General features: G+C 39.1%; 3 protein-coding genes across 3 annotated transcripts in view; all 3 read left to right on the top strand.

The window, feature by feature from the left end:
• The window catches only part of LOC584672 (deleted in malignant brain tumors 1 protein-like), an 11,384-nt gene extending 3,179 nt beyond the window's left edge, over positions 1–8,205 (top strand). Inside the window, exons 3-8 of the mRNA XM_030991109.1 lie at positions 453–527; positions 1,178–1,252; positions 2,042–2,116; positions 3,731–4,054; positions 6,017–6,343; positions 7,883–8,205. Of these exons, the coding sequence (XP_030846969.1) occupies positions 453–527; positions 1,178–1,252; positions 2,042–2,116; positions 3,731–4,054; positions 6,017–6,343; positions 7,883–8,205 (1,199 nt within the window). The remainder of the gene's footprint in view (positions 1–452; positions 528–1,177; positions 1,253–2,041; positions 2,117–3,730; positions 4,055–6,016; positions 6,344–7,882) is intronic.
• A 3,183-nt stretch (positions 8,206–11,388) lies between these two features.
• On the top strand, positions 11,389–13,082 carry LOC115926410 (extensin-1-like). Its single transcript, XM_030991099.1, has 2 exons — positions 11,389–11,481; positions 11,907–13,082. Exons 1-2 carry the CDS (start codon positions 11,389–11,391, stop codon positions 13,080–13,082), a joined length of 1,269 nt encoding a protein of 422 aa, XP_030846959.1.
• Positions 13,083–14,971: 1,889 nt separating this feature from the next.
• On the top strand, positions 14,972–15,361 carry LOC115926723 (late histone H2B.L3-like). Its single transcript, XM_030991921.1, has one exon. It carries the CDS (start codon positions 14,972–14,974, stop codon positions 15,347–15,349), a length of 378 nt encoding a protein of 125 aa, XP_030847781.1. The 3' UTR covers positions 15,350–15,361.

Here is a 15,361-nt window from a genome sequence, read left to right as displayed (position 1 = left end):
GAAATCCACCACGTCACATCCTACCACAACTACTCGTACGAAAACTTTTTACACCATCTCTCTTTCTCTCTCTCTCTCTCTCTCTCTCTCTGACCATGCTCAACCTTTCCGTTTACAATTTTCTCATTTTAGTCATTAACCCTCACTCTATCAGACTCTCACACACACACTCTTTCTCTCTCTCTCTCTCTCTCTCTCTCTCTCTCTCTCTCTATCTATCTCTTTTCGCCTTTTCTCTCTCTTTCGATTGCTATTTTAATTTCACTTTGCTACAACGTGAAGCATCATATTGTTCTCGGCAGCCACTCAGGCGTCACAAGCTTGGAATTGAATAACATGTGATGATTTGTACAGTAAGATTTGTCAACGTTTGGCAAAAATGAAAAAAAGAAAGAAGGTATTTTGCCCCTGGATAGTAATTATCAGGTGTTCATATCTTATTTATTCTCCAGAATCGACTACAACACAAGACACCACAACGATGACCACCACAGAATCCACCACCTCACATCCTACCACAACTACTCGTAAGAAAACTTCATTTACACCATATCTCTCTCTCTTTTTTTCTCTCTCTCTCTCTCTCTCTCTCTCTCTTCTCTCTCTCTCTCTCACCATACTCAACCTTTCCGTTTACAATTATTTCATTTTAGTCATTAACGCTCATTCTCTCTCTCTCTCTCTCTCTCTCTCTCTTTTCTCTCTTTTATTTCTTTTCTCTCTCTCTCTCTCTCTCTCTCTCTGACCATGCTCAACCTTTCCGTTTACAATTTTCTCATTTTAGTAATTAACCCTCACTCTCTCACACACACACACACACACACTCTCTCTCTCTCTCTCACTCTCTCTCTCTCTCTCTCTCTCTCTATCTCTCTTCGCCCTTTCTTTCTCTTTCGATTTCTATTTTGCATGTTTTCTTATTTCCCTTCTCTCTCTCCAACTTTATCTGACTGTTTCTCCATGCCTCTCTCTCTCTCTTTCTCTATTTTAATTTCACTCTGCTACAACGTGTAGCATCATATCGTTCTCGGAAGCCACTCAGGAGTCAAAAGCTAGGAATTCAATATTATGTGATGATTTGTCCAGTAAGATTTGTTAAAGTTTGACAAAATGAAAAATAAATGTATTTTGCCCCAAGGTTGTATTATCAGGTGTATATATCATATTTCTTCTTCAGAATCAACTACAACACAAGACACCACAACGATGTCCACAACGGAATCCCGCACCTCACATCCTACCACAACTACTGGTAATAAAACTTCATTTACACCATATCTCTCTCCCTATCTCTCTCTCTCTCTATCTCCCCCCCCCCCCCCCTCTGTCTCTCTCTTTTTTCTCTCTCTCTCTCTCTCTTTTCTCTCTTTTCTCTCTCTCTCTCACCATACTCAACCTTTCCGTTTACTATTTTCTCATTTTAGTCATTAACCCTCATTCTCTCTCTCTCTCTCTCTCTCTCTTTCTTTCTCTCTATCTATCTATCTCTCTATCTATCTATTTCTCTTCGCCTTTTCTTTCTCTCTTGATTTCTATTTTGCATGTTTTCTTACTTCCCTTCTCTCTCACCAATTTATCTTGCCGTCTCTACACACCTCTCTCTCTCTCTCTCTCTTTCTCTATTTTAATTTCACTTTGCTACAACGTGACTGTAGCATCATTCTCGGCAGCCAATTAAGCGTCAAAAGCTAGAAATAGTATATCATGTGATGATTTGTCCAGTAAAATAGAGAAAGACACCACAACGATGTCCACCACGGAATCCGCCACCTCACATCCTTCCACAACTACTCGTAAGAAAAATTAATCTCTCTCTCTCTCTTTCTCTCTCTCTCTCTCTCTCTATTTCACTTTTACTTTGCTACAACGTGAAGCATCATAATAATGTTCTCTGCAGCCGCTCAGACGTCAATAGCTAGGACTTCAATAGTATGTGGTGATTTGTCCAGTAATAATTGTTAAAGTTTGATTAATAAGAAAATAAATGTATTTTGCCCCCAGATTGTATCATCAGGTGTTTTATATCTCATTTATTCTTCAGAATCAACTACAACACAAGACACCACAACGATGTCCACCACGGAATCCGCCACCTCACATCCTACCACAACTACCCGTAAGAAAACTTAATCTCTCTCTCTCTCTCTCTCTCTCGCGCGCTCTCTCTTTCTCTTAACTTTTTCTTTCTCTCTCGATTTATATTGTATATTGTTTCTCACGTCCCTTCTCTCTCTCTCTCTCTTCTCTCTCTCTCTCGCTCTCTCTCCCCCCCCCCCCCCTCTCTCTCTCTCTCTTCGCCTTTTCTTTCTCTCTCGATTTCTATTTTGCATGTTTTCTTACTTCCCTTCTCTCTCTCCAATTTTATCTTGCCGTCTCTCCATGCATGCCTCTCTCTCTCTCTTTCTCTATTTAATTTCACTTTGCTACAACGTGTAGCATCATCATAATGTTCTCGGCAGCCACTCAGGCGTCAACAGCTAGGAATGTAATATTATGTGATGATTTTGTCCAGTATTACAAATGATGCACAGGTTTGAGTGCGTCGGTAGGGATTGTGTGCACAAGGTACCTTTGAATGGTTTGAGCCCACGAGGCGCAGCCGTGTGGGTTGTAGACCAAATTCAAAGGTACCGCGTGCACACAATTCCACCGACCCACAAATTAAACCTGTGCATCATCTGCTTTATAAAATGGGGCCCCCAAAATTGTCAAAAATACAAAAAAAATTGGTTATTTTACAGATTTACCGGATGCATGGCAAAATCATGCGTCCGGTTATTACCGGACGCATGAATTTTAACTTATCATAAATTTATTAAAAAAATAATAATAATGAAATTAGAGATTTTTTGATTTTTTTTTTAAACAGAATACAATTATCAAAAAACACGAAAAATAAATAATTATCACCAAAAACAAAATTATAAATGCCATATTCCGGCAAAGAAATGATAACGCGTTCCGGAAAGAAACGCAGCATTGATGACTTCCTTCAGCCATTTCTTCTTCTCTTCTCTATCCTTCTTTGTCAAAATCGTCTTTGACGTATATTTTCTAACTTTCTAGCTTTTTTCTCTGCTGGAAAACGACATAATCAATTGTCTTGGGGGCCGTCTCGATGGGCACGTTCAATTTGTGGGTTTTCCGTACCGAAATATCTCTTGAGATAATCTTTTGGGACATCCATAGCATTCTCATTAGGGTAATAAGGTACTCCGACAATCTAAAGTTGTTTCTCCGAGAAAAACGTTTCAGTTTATTTTCAGCTAACTCTGCCATCTGCAGACGGGTTTCATGGGTAAAAAATGCAGGCTACTAAGTCATTCCCCTTCTTCTCAAGTGGGGTAATCTTCTATAACTCTGTAGTACGAGCATCTTGGAAGGCTAGAGCTTCCTCAAAATTAGAAAGCATTGAACGAATGTCAGAAATTCCTTTCCGAACAAATATTGTACTTCAAAGTCTGAAGGGGCGGGGTTGGTTGGAGTGTCGGAAGATGCGAGCTGACAGGGATCTGTCCCGATAGTCCCAGTTGAGGTCCCGCTTCGAAGATTGAGTGGGATGATTTTTCTTTCTGCCACGTAGCTAGGGGTGCGAAAAAGGGAGCTCCCGAAAAACACGTCACTCTTCAGCGACCATCGTAACGCAACATCCTTACGGGTAAAATGGGTGACTATTTTGAGACAGTCTCATACTAGAGGTCTTATTCCTTCGTTCTATATATTTTGAAAGATGAAATTGAGGGAGGAATCCGGCTGGTTGACGGTTACAGCTCAGATGAAGGCAGGGTTGAGATCTTCCATGAAGGTCAATGGGGGACAGTCTGTGATGACGATTGGGATGACTCTGATGCGAGTGTAGTTTGTCGACAGCTTGGATACTCAGGCGATGTTGGTGTAGCCACGGGTGGTGCTACATACGGACAAGGATCTGGCCCGATATACCTCGATGATGTCGGCTGTTCGGGAAAGGAATCCAGGTTGACTGATTGCAGTAATGGCGGATGGGGCAACCACAACTGCGATCATTCTGAAGATGCTGGAGTTTACTGTGGAGGTAGGTTGCAACCACTCACACTAAGGATATTTACAGTGCCTTTTCTTGTAGATACAAAGAACCCCTGTTCGTAGATACATGTACATTTTTCCAATGTATAGGCGAACTTATCATTCCAATATTTTGTGGAAATATCTTCAACACTGATGCAGAGAGCTCCAAATATCTTCATGGAAACTTTTTCTTCGACTTAAAGAGAAGTTGAGTTCTGGGGATAGGTGAAAAATAATTTGTGAGCGTTATCATTGTCACTATGCAAGTGTAGAAGAACATCAGATAACAATTAATGTTCCCTGAAAAGCATGGCTCTTCAAATGTCTTAATATTCTAAATATGGCATGTAACAGCATACAAATCGGGACGGATTTTTACGCCACATGTTCGTGCAATTCCATATACGTATTTCTGTGTACAGTGTTTGTAACTTTACCGAGACTGGGCCAAATTTTTTATCATTTTAATGACTCAAGAACCTTGCAGTACACACCATATTTACATATGCTAGATGATTAACCTTTTCTGATCGATTCCACACCGTTTCTTTCACAATGCAATCGCATGACCAGAACTCAACTTAATCTTTAATCGCACACTTTGTCTAAACTAGAACCAGAGCATTTTTTTTTTGGGGGGGGGGGGCAGAAAACCATTATTTATTTTTCACTTCTTATGCTTTTGTAATAAAGTCGCAACTTTTTCTCATGACAAAATGTGGTCCTTGAACCTAAAAAGAAAAATTGATACAAGTTTTTAGGAGGCATCAGACATCCCATACCGAAGAAAATTTTGTCTGTTTTTATATTATTTGTGTGTGTTAAAGTAATGTTCAGTCTCATTACTTTCTACTGGCAAAGATTTTAGATTGAGGTACATGGCATGAAGTCGACCCGGCTTTCGAGTTAGTTTTGGGGACTCTCGGGGCTAACCCGACGACTATACGGTCGAACTTTTGACCTTTTTTTGGCAATGAGGGGTGAAATCATACGGGTAAAATAGGGTTACTGTTTTGGGAGAGTCTCATACTATACAGTGCGTCCCAGAAAAAACGAAACCGAGAATTATCGACGTTTTATCATAACTTAGTCACAATTATAATTAATAAATGACACATAATTTGGAAAGCTTAGACCCTTCTCTTTCGTTTGATGCAACTCCTTTGATGCATATTTAACGCATGAGTGATAACAAATGAATTTGAAGAGAGGAAACCAAAAAGTCATTGGGCGGACGGTATTTAAATTTCAAAGAGAAAAATCACATTTCTGAAAAGTTGAGTTTCTGCTCTTTTCTATGACACCTCAATCAGGAAAAATGAGCAAGGAATGACAAAGTTCTGTTTGTTTAAAGTAGTGCTTGCATTTCCATAATTTTATCAAACGAATTCGTTTTCACTGGCTGCTTGCCGTAGCAACTAGCAGAGTTGACAAAAGACTTAAGTCCGTTTCGTTGACAATCAGCCATGCATAATGTCTTTCGACTACGGCTGATTGTCAACGAAACGGAGTTAAGTCTTTTGTTAATTCCGTTTGTTGCTACGTACGGCAGGCAGCCAGTGAAAACGAATTCGTTTAATAAAATTATGGAAATGCAATCAATACTTTAAACAAATAGAACTTTGTTATTCCTAGCTAATTTTTCCTGACTGAGGTGTCATATGGAAGGGCAGATACTCAACTTTCTGGAAATGTGATTTTCTCTTTGAAATGTAGATTCCGTCCGCCAAATGACTCTTTGTTTTCCTCTCTTCAAATTCATTTTAATCACTCATGCGTGAAATATGCAACATATGAGTTGCATCAAATGAAAGAGGAGGATCTAAGTTTTACAGATATGTGTCATTTATTAATTATAAATTAATTGTGATTAAGTTATAATAAAACATCGATAATTCTCGTTTTCGTTTTTTTCTTTCTGGGACGCACTGTATAGAGGTCTTATTCCTTCGTTTTATTGTTTTGAAAGATGAAATTGAGGGAAAAATCCGGCTGGTTGACGGTTACAGTTCAGATGAAGGCAGGGTTGAGATCAGCTTCCATGAAGGTCAATGGGGGACAGTCTGTGATAACGGTTGGGATGACTCTGATGCGAGGGTAGTTTGTCGACAGCTTGGATACTCAGGCAATGTTGGTGTAGCCAGGAGTGGTGCAACATACGGACAGGGATCTGGCCCGATATACCTCGATGATGTCGGCTGTTCGGGAAATGAATCCAGGTTGACTGATTGCAGTAATGGCGGATGGGGCAACCACTACTGCAGACACGATGAAGATGCTGGAGTTTACTGTGGAGGTAGGTTGCGACCACTGAAACTTAGGATATTTACAGTGCCTTTTCTTGTAGAAACAAAGAACCCCCGTTCGTAGATACATGTACATTTTCCCAATGTATAGGCGAACTTATCTTTCCAATATTTTGTGTAAATATCTTCAACACTGATGCAGAGAGCTCCTAATATCTTCATGGGGACTTCTTCTTCGACTTAAAGAGAAGTTGAGTTCTGGGAAAAGGTGAAAAATAATTTGTGAGCGTTATCATTGTCATTATGCAAGTGTAGAAGAACATCAGATAACAATTAATGTTCCCTGAAAAGCATGGCTCTTCAAATGTCTTAATATTCTAAATATGGCATGTAACAGCATAAAAATCGGGACGGATTTTTACGCCACATGTTCGTGCAGTTCCATATACGTATTTCTGTGTACAGTGTTTGTAACTTTACCGAGACTGGGCCAAATTTTTTATCATTTTAATGACTCAAGAACCTTGCAGTACACACCATATTTACATATGCTAGATGATTAACCTTTTCTGATCGATTCCACACCGTTTCTTTCACAATGCAATCGCATGACCAGAACTCAACTTAATCTTTAATCGCACACTTTGTCTAAACTAGAACCAGAGCATTTTTTTTGGGGGGGGGGGGGGGCAGAAAACCATTATTTATTTTTCACTTCTTATGCTTTTGTAATAAAGTCGCAACTTTTTCTCATGACAAAATGTGGTCCTTGAACCTAAAAAGAAAAATTGATACAAGTTTTTAGGAGGCATCAGACATCCCATACCGAAGAAAATTTTGTCTGTTTTTATATTATTTGTGTGTGTTAAAGTAATGTTCAGTCTCATTACTTTCTACTGGCAAAGATTTTAGATTGAGGTACATGGCATGAAGTCGACCCGGCTTTGGGGCTAGTTTTGGGGACTCTCGGGGCTAACCCGACGACTATACGGTCGAGCTTTTGACCTTTTTTTGGCAATGAGGGGTGAAATCATACGGGTAAAATAGGGTAACTGTTTTGGGAGAGTCTCATACTATACAGTGCGTCCCAGAAAAAACGAAACCGAGAATTATCGTTGACAATCACCCATGCATAATGTCTTTCGAATACGGCTGATTGTCAATGAAACGGAGTTAAGTCTTTTGTTAATTCCGTTTGTTGCTACGTACGGCAGCCAGTGAAAACGAATTCGTTTAATAAAATTATGGAAATGCAATCAATACTTTAAACAAATAGAACTTTGTTATTCCTAGCTCATTTTTCCTGACTGAGGTGTCATATGGAAGGGCAGATACTCAACTTTCTGGAAATGTGATTTTCTCTTTGAAATGTAGATTTCGTCCGCCAAATGACTCTTTGGTTTCCTCTCTTCAAATTCATTTTAATCACTCATGCGTGAAATATGCAACATATGAGTTGCATCAAATGAAAGAGGAGGATCTAAGTTTTACAGATATGTGTCATTTATTAATTATAAATTAATTGTGATTAAGTTCTAATAAAACATCGATAATTCTCGTTTTCGTTTTTTCTTGGACGCACTGTATAGAGGTCTTATTCCGGCTGGTTGACGGTTACAGTTCAGATGAAGGCAGGGTTGAGATCAGCTTCCATGAAGGTCAATGGGGGACAGTCTGTGATAACGGTTGGGATGACTCTGATGCGAGGGTAGTTTGTCGGCAGCTTGGATACTCAGGCAATGTTGGTGTAGCCAGGAGTGGTGCAACATACGGACAGGGATCTGGCCCGATATACCTCGATGATGTCGGCTGTTCGGGAAATGAATACAGGTTGACTGATTGCAGTAATGGCGGATGGGGCAACCACTACTGCGGACACGCTGAAGATGCTGGAGTTGACTGCTCGATCTGAGTGATGTGATATTTTAGAACCGTAGATTCGTAGATTAATGTACATTCATCCACTGTAAAGGTGAACTAGTATTGTTCTAATGGTAAGTATAACAAAATAAAAAATAAAAATCTTTTGAGATTCCGATATCTTTAATGAAAAATTCTTCTTGGACGGATACGCATAAACTCTAGGTAAACATTTTGTAGTCGATAAGTTTAATTCAAATATTCAGTCTTTGGGCCAGGTCATGAATATATTGAGAAAAGTCTTGAAGATAATGAATATGTATATATATCATGTGACAGATGAAGATTTTTTTTTTTTGAGAGGGGGGGGGGGGGTGGAATAAATGGCAACCAGCGCTTATTCACTGAGCTCTGTGTTATTATTATCTTTGATAAGTTTTTTTTCTTATCTGTCTGTAAATAATAAGATTTTAACTTATTAATAAGCCAGTTCACGGTTGTAGTCTGAGCATGAGCAGATAAAGGTCATTGCAGAACAAATTTTGAAATTAACGGAGACGAAATACTGGATTCGTGCTCATGAAAGTTATGTAACATTATACATTCATGCACATTCAGTGCACTCCATGATACACAGGTGGAAGTATTCTTTGAAAAGGGGAAACAAAGGCTATTTCTATAGCACCTCCATCGCTGTAGGAGTGATTATTTCAAAATATACAAAGTGGGACCTCTTCATGGTTTTAAGATCTGTGGATATTCGGGGTCATTGCAGTAATGTGCTAACCGTGAACTGGTCTATTGTGTATATGTCGGGGACCCCACTGGAAATAAGCTTTCATGGGTTTGTTCAAGCTGACTTAATTTTTATCTGTTATTCTTACATATTGTTGTATGTTGAGGCTTGGCGAATAAAATCAATCAATCAATAAGATATGTCATTTTTTTAAAACGCCGAGGTTTTTCGATGTCATAAAAGTGGGGGGTTCGATCAACTACACAAAGTGTGCCTACAAATTTAAGAAAAATTGCGTTGTAAATATTGCTGGTAGGATATTTAATTTCGGACTTTTACAATCTCTCGCTCTCCAACACTGTGTATATACCGGCACTAGCTGCCCCGCTTTAGATAAACTTATGCCGATGTGAACTCATCTTAAAGGAAGAATGCTTGAAAGTCACATTTCTACGTATTGCAGCATATATTTTCTAGAATATAGGCTAATGCTGAAGTTATCGGGGTTGTTTTAGAGGAACGATGAAAAAGATACGTTCTTATCTTGTTCATGTTATGTCTTGTTGAGGTTTTGTTTTTAATTTATATGCTCCTTTTATATTCTGTTTAGATTTCCAATATGAAATTAATGGAACCATGTAAACCACGAGATACGAACCGAAATTTTCAGACATTGTTAGTAACAAGTCTGTATGCATGATATAAACTCCTTGAAGTGATAGGCTATTATCATGTTTGCTCAAATACTTGCAATCCTGTCCATACTCATAAATAAGAGTTTCATATCTTGGCCACACGAAAGCATGAAACATTATAATAGCCCAATGTCAATATGTACGGAATTTGAATGCAGTCTCGTAAAATTTTGAGAATGCATGAACAGCAGAAGCTATCGAATTATTTACCTAAGTAAGTAAACCGATTAGAGACACTTGTATAAAAAATCACTATCAATTGTTTGTTAATCATATACGCTACTTGTACATAATATTTCAGTATAATTATATTAATAACTTTTTTTTATTCAAATGTGTTGTTCATAGGTATTACTGACGATGACGAAGATCTAATCTTCTGATACACTTTACGGTGTGAACATAAATATACCTTCATCAGTTTATTTAAATGTTTGAGTGGGATTCATTTAAATATATTATGTATACTGTAGAGTGCAAAATATGTATCTGTATTTGGAATATTTATTTAATTATAATGAACATAAATTAATTCCTAGTATTCTAATAGTCAGATAATAGGGTATGTTATAGTGCTTTCGTATGGATGATATAGGCCTCGATGTGCTCAGCATCGGTCAAGACTACATTTCATTTAGAAATATGACTTTCGTTGCAAAACGTTTTCCTTTACTCTTATTCCTTCTTTGCTGTTGGTTGCTGTGACATTATTAAAATTAAGCTGTTTTTACAGCATGTGTTACACCTAACAAGAGAGAATTCATTGTTATGATTGTGCATTATGTTTTCGAACCAAATAATGCTAAATGCGGTTGGAAGAAGGTTGGGAAAGTGGGACGATTTCCAAGCAGTAGTTTGTTCTGTATGTCCATGGGTTAATGGCTTTATCCAAGTATTCAATAAACTTTTAATGTCTTTCTGTGAAGAAACATTCAAAATATAGACACAGAAGATACACACTAAATAAATACAAAGTAGTGATAGAGCAAGTTTGGTTAATGCTCACCAATGTACTCTGATTATCGACATTATGTCCGGGGGATTCATTCTGTTACATAATTCATTTAGGCAAACAGTGCAAATCTAAATATTGTATAATCATTTCCACTGAATCTACTACCGTACACAAATAATATGATTAATTTTGTATTACTTGTGGCCGTCCCCTCCCCCTCCCCCGAAAGAAAAAAAAAAAGACATGAAATACCCCCCTAAATGAAACCATTATTTGGTAACAAACACAAATGAGATGAGCAGAATGATCACCATGGAGACCAGGAGTGCAATGAATCATTATCCATTCGATGAGCCATAACACGAACACCGCTAAAGTATAATTGTTGAAAAGCGAATTTTTTTCTACTATGATTAGGATAAGTAGGTGATCATAAAATGATAATTGCATTGATGAGAAAGCGCAAGCAAATAATAATTTACGCATAGTGAAGTGTATCAATCATTCAAAAACATTTCCCGCCATTCGAGACCAATATGCAATGCTAAAATGGAACAACAATAAAAGAGGGGGAAAAAAGTAGAAATAAAATGACGTCACTTTATCATTCAAATAAACAAAATAATGACAATGGTGAAGCTCGGATCATGGGCGAGCTAAAACCTATATATCAACAAAATCAAATGTTTCATTTATAAATAATTGTATTAAATTGAACTGAGAAAGAAAAAAAAAATGGCCTCCAATAAGAGGAAGACCCATGAAAAGAAGAAGAAGAAGAAGAAGAAGGAGACCAAGAGTATTAAAAAAGGTTGAATGAAATAAGACAAGATAATGAATGACATAAAGATGAAGAATGAAAGACCAAGGGAGAAGGTACGAGAGCTTGAAGATGGGAGGGAGATGACGAGAGGGAAATTCGAAGGAGGAAGGAAGGGATTCGTAGGTGGAAGAGCTAGAGAGACGCAGAGACAAGAGGGGGAGATAGAAAGAGAGAGAGAATGCAGAGAGAAGGAGGAACAGATAGACAGGGACAATGAGAGAGAGAGGGAGAGAGAGAGAGAGAGAGAGAGAGAGAGAGAGAGAGAGAGAGAGAGGGGAGAGAGAATCAGAGAGAGAGGATATGGATGGCGTGAGGGATGTTGGTAGGCGTATCTCGAATAAAGACTTGAATAACGTACATAGAAATATCTCGTAATGGGCCTAACATTTTGAATTTCATTCCCTGTAAGGGTCTTAGTTTGATGTTTAATCAAGTTAGAGTATTATATAAATAATTCATGCTTGCGAGTACATTAGGGTATATACAATGCACACAAGATAAGTCGCAATGGGATAATAAACGAGACTTGTCGAGTTCGTGACAGATCACAAAAATTCATTTAAATGAGAGGAAGAATTTAGACCTACCACAAACCTACCTCTACCTGTCACCACCACCATATCTCTACCTCTGCCTCAATCACCACCCTACCTATACCATCACCGTACCTCTATATACCACCACTCTACATCTACCACTACCATCGTCCATACCTCTTCCACCACCATACCTCTATATACCACCACTCTACATCTACCACTACCACCGTCCATACCTCTTCCACCACCATACCTCTATATACCACCACTCTACATCTACCACTACCACCGTCCATACCTCTTCCACCACCATACCTCTATATACCACCACTCTACATCTACCACTACCATCGTCCATACCTCTTCCACCACCATACCTCTATATACCACCACTCTACATCTACCACTACCACCGTCCATACCTCTTCCACCACCATACCTCGACCTCTACCTCTATCACCACCCTACCTCCATCACCGTACCTCTATATAACACCGCTCTACATCTACCACTACCACCGTCCATACCTCTTCCACCACCCTACCTCCACCATCACCGTACCTCTATATACCACCACTCTACATCTACCACTACCATCGTCCATACCTCTTCCACCACCATACCTCTATATACCACCACTCTACATCTACCACTACCACCGTCCATACCTCTTCCACCACCATACCTCTATATACCACCACTCTACATCTACCACTACCACCGTCCATACCTCTTCCACCACCATACCTCTATATACCACCACTCTACATCTACCACTACCACCGTCCATACCTCTTCCACCACCATACCTCTATATACCACCACTCTACATCTACCACTACCACCGTCCATACCTCTTCCACCACCATACCTCGACCTCTACCTCTATCACCACCCTACCTCCATCACCGTACCTCTATATAACACCGCTCTACATCTACCACTACCACCGTCCATACCTCTTCCTTCACCATACCTCGACCTCTACCTCTATCACCACCCTACCTCCATCACCGTACCTCTATATACCACCACTCTACATCTACCACTACCACCGTCCATACCTCTTCCACCACCATACCTCGACCTCTACCTCTATCATCACCTACCTCTACAACCACAATACCTCTACCACCATCCCACCAATTCTTGTTATGAGTAACATATTCTCCCAGGTGTGACAAATAAGAACAAAAATTGCAATACCCCCCCCCCCCCCCACCAAAAAAAAAAAAAAAAAAAAATCCAGAATCTTTAAATGGCCGGCATACTTCCCGTGAAAAAATTTATGTCAAAAGAAGGTTTTAGATTTGTTTTCTTAGACACCCCATTTTGGGATACAGCATCCGAACAAGCAAATATATATGAACATGTACATACAAATAAAAAGAGACAAGGTATATCAAAATTGTGATTTGATATCCCCCAAACAGGCTAAATAGAACAACTGGAATGTTCCCCCCCCCCCCCCCCCCCCCCCCCCATTGACTCTCTATGCTTTGCTGGAGTGCTTTGTAGGTGCTCAGCTTACTGAAAAAAAATTCACGTCAAATATTCACATCTGCGTTTCATATTTTCTCCCTTCAGGACCATTGAGTACAGAAAAAATGAAAAAAATGACCAAACAAAGGTATATACGTCATTTTTTTTCTTTCTTCACGTCTTGGACGTTAAAAACAAAAAAAAATGTTGCATAGGTATACGCCAAATTTTCGTGTTTGCGTGTCCCTTAGGAGCCACCATACTTCCCCAATTACAATTAGAAATTACATTTAATGGAGGATCAAGGACTTTGTCTTACGAGTCAGGAAACCCGTGTCGACATTACCGCACGACTGACATCGCGAAACTCTAAAGAGGGGATTCCCCTAGTAGTCGTATGAATTCAGACCCTTGATATAGATGAGTGTACGAGCAGTTACTCCGTTTGAAAAAACTTCACTTTATTACTTTGTTTAGGAAAATATATTTATATTCATATATATCGAGCATCTATGTGATCATCATAGAAATACTGATATATATATTTAAATATTTGAATAAAGCGGCAATGATACTATTTATTATTGCAAGTGAATGCTGAACTATCATGTAATTTGGGTGTATTTTACTCTGTTGAGTGTTTGACAAGCACAAAGAATGTGCATTGGCTGTGTTCAACCATGGACCTAATACAAATTAGGTCCATGGTTCAACCGAGTATCGCTGGTCTATGTGATTGGCTCTGTTTTATTAACACCTATGGAAAATTGGAAATAGTATCACTGATTTTAGTTACTTTTAACAGTTTTCACCACTCGGATTCCTTATAACTTTTCTTTACATGATACTAAGTATATTTTTTTATAACAGTTGAAATATTTCTGTGGCAATTTGTAATAGGTCATCTCCGTAAAGTGACTACTATTACAATGCCAATGCCAATGTAAAATTTTCCAAAAGGGAGGCCATTGGGAAAGTCTTGAATACAATGAATACCAAAGCTTCTGGAAGAAAGCCGTCTCTTGATTTAAGCTATAGCAACTATGTATTATTCTCTCATTTCCTGATACATTATTATATACACATATACATATATATGTACATTTACACTGATATGCATATATAACAATGCTACTATATATTCATATACATGTATATACATATAGTTATAGCGCATTATTGTGTGTATTGAATAATAATAATGATAGTAGGCCTATATAATTATATACATGTTTATACATATTTTATACATAATAGTTAAGCGCATTATTGTGTGTACTATTCCGTTCTCAAGCCCATGGGTCTGCAATTATCGTATTCATTCATTCATGTTTTAACGATATACTCCAGTGCACCTGCCCCAAGACTATGTGGAAATCTGCCAGTGCACGAACAATACCGCTCACCGGTCGATGATTATAATAATTTATGATAAATTATTTTGAGGAGCGCCGGAACGCTGCAAACTCGCAGCGATCAAAGTCCACATAATTTGCATATCCCGCCAAGTTCGGAATCCCAGCGCAGCATATAAATACGGTCGGGATCCACTTGGCAGCCACAATATTGTATTCTTCAGACTACAATCATGCCACCCAAATCATCTGCAACCGGAGTAGGAAAGAAGGGATCGAAGAAGGCTAAGGCCCCTAGGCCTAGCGGTGACAAGAAGAGGAGACGAAAGAGGAAGGAAAGCTACGGAATCTACATCTACAAGGTTCTGAAGCAGGTCCACCCCGACACCGGTATCTCCAGCCGTGCCATGTCTATCATGAACAGCTTCGTCAACGATGTCTTCGAGCGAATCGCCGCCGAGGCTTCCCGTCTTGCCCACTACAACAAGAAGTCTACCATCACCAGCCGTGAGGTCCAGACCGCTGTCCGTCTCCTCCTCCCCGGAGAGCTGGCCAAGCACGCCGTCTCTGAGGGCACCAAGGCTGTCACCAAGTACACCACCTCCAAGTAAATTGGTCTTCGC

This window comes from Strongylocentrotus purpuratus, unplaced genomic scaffold, assembly GCF_000002235.5.
Source record: "Strongylocentrotus purpuratus isolate Spur 01 unplaced genomic scaffold, Spur_5.0 spur5_contig_845, whole genome shotgun sequence".
In the NCBI taxonomy this organism is placed as follows: domain Eukaryota; kingdom Metazoa; phylum Echinodermata; class Echinoidea; order Camarodonta; family Strongylocentrotidae; genus Strongylocentrotus; species Strongylocentrotus purpuratus.
This window is presented reverse-complemented; position numbering and strand designations above follow the sequence as displayed.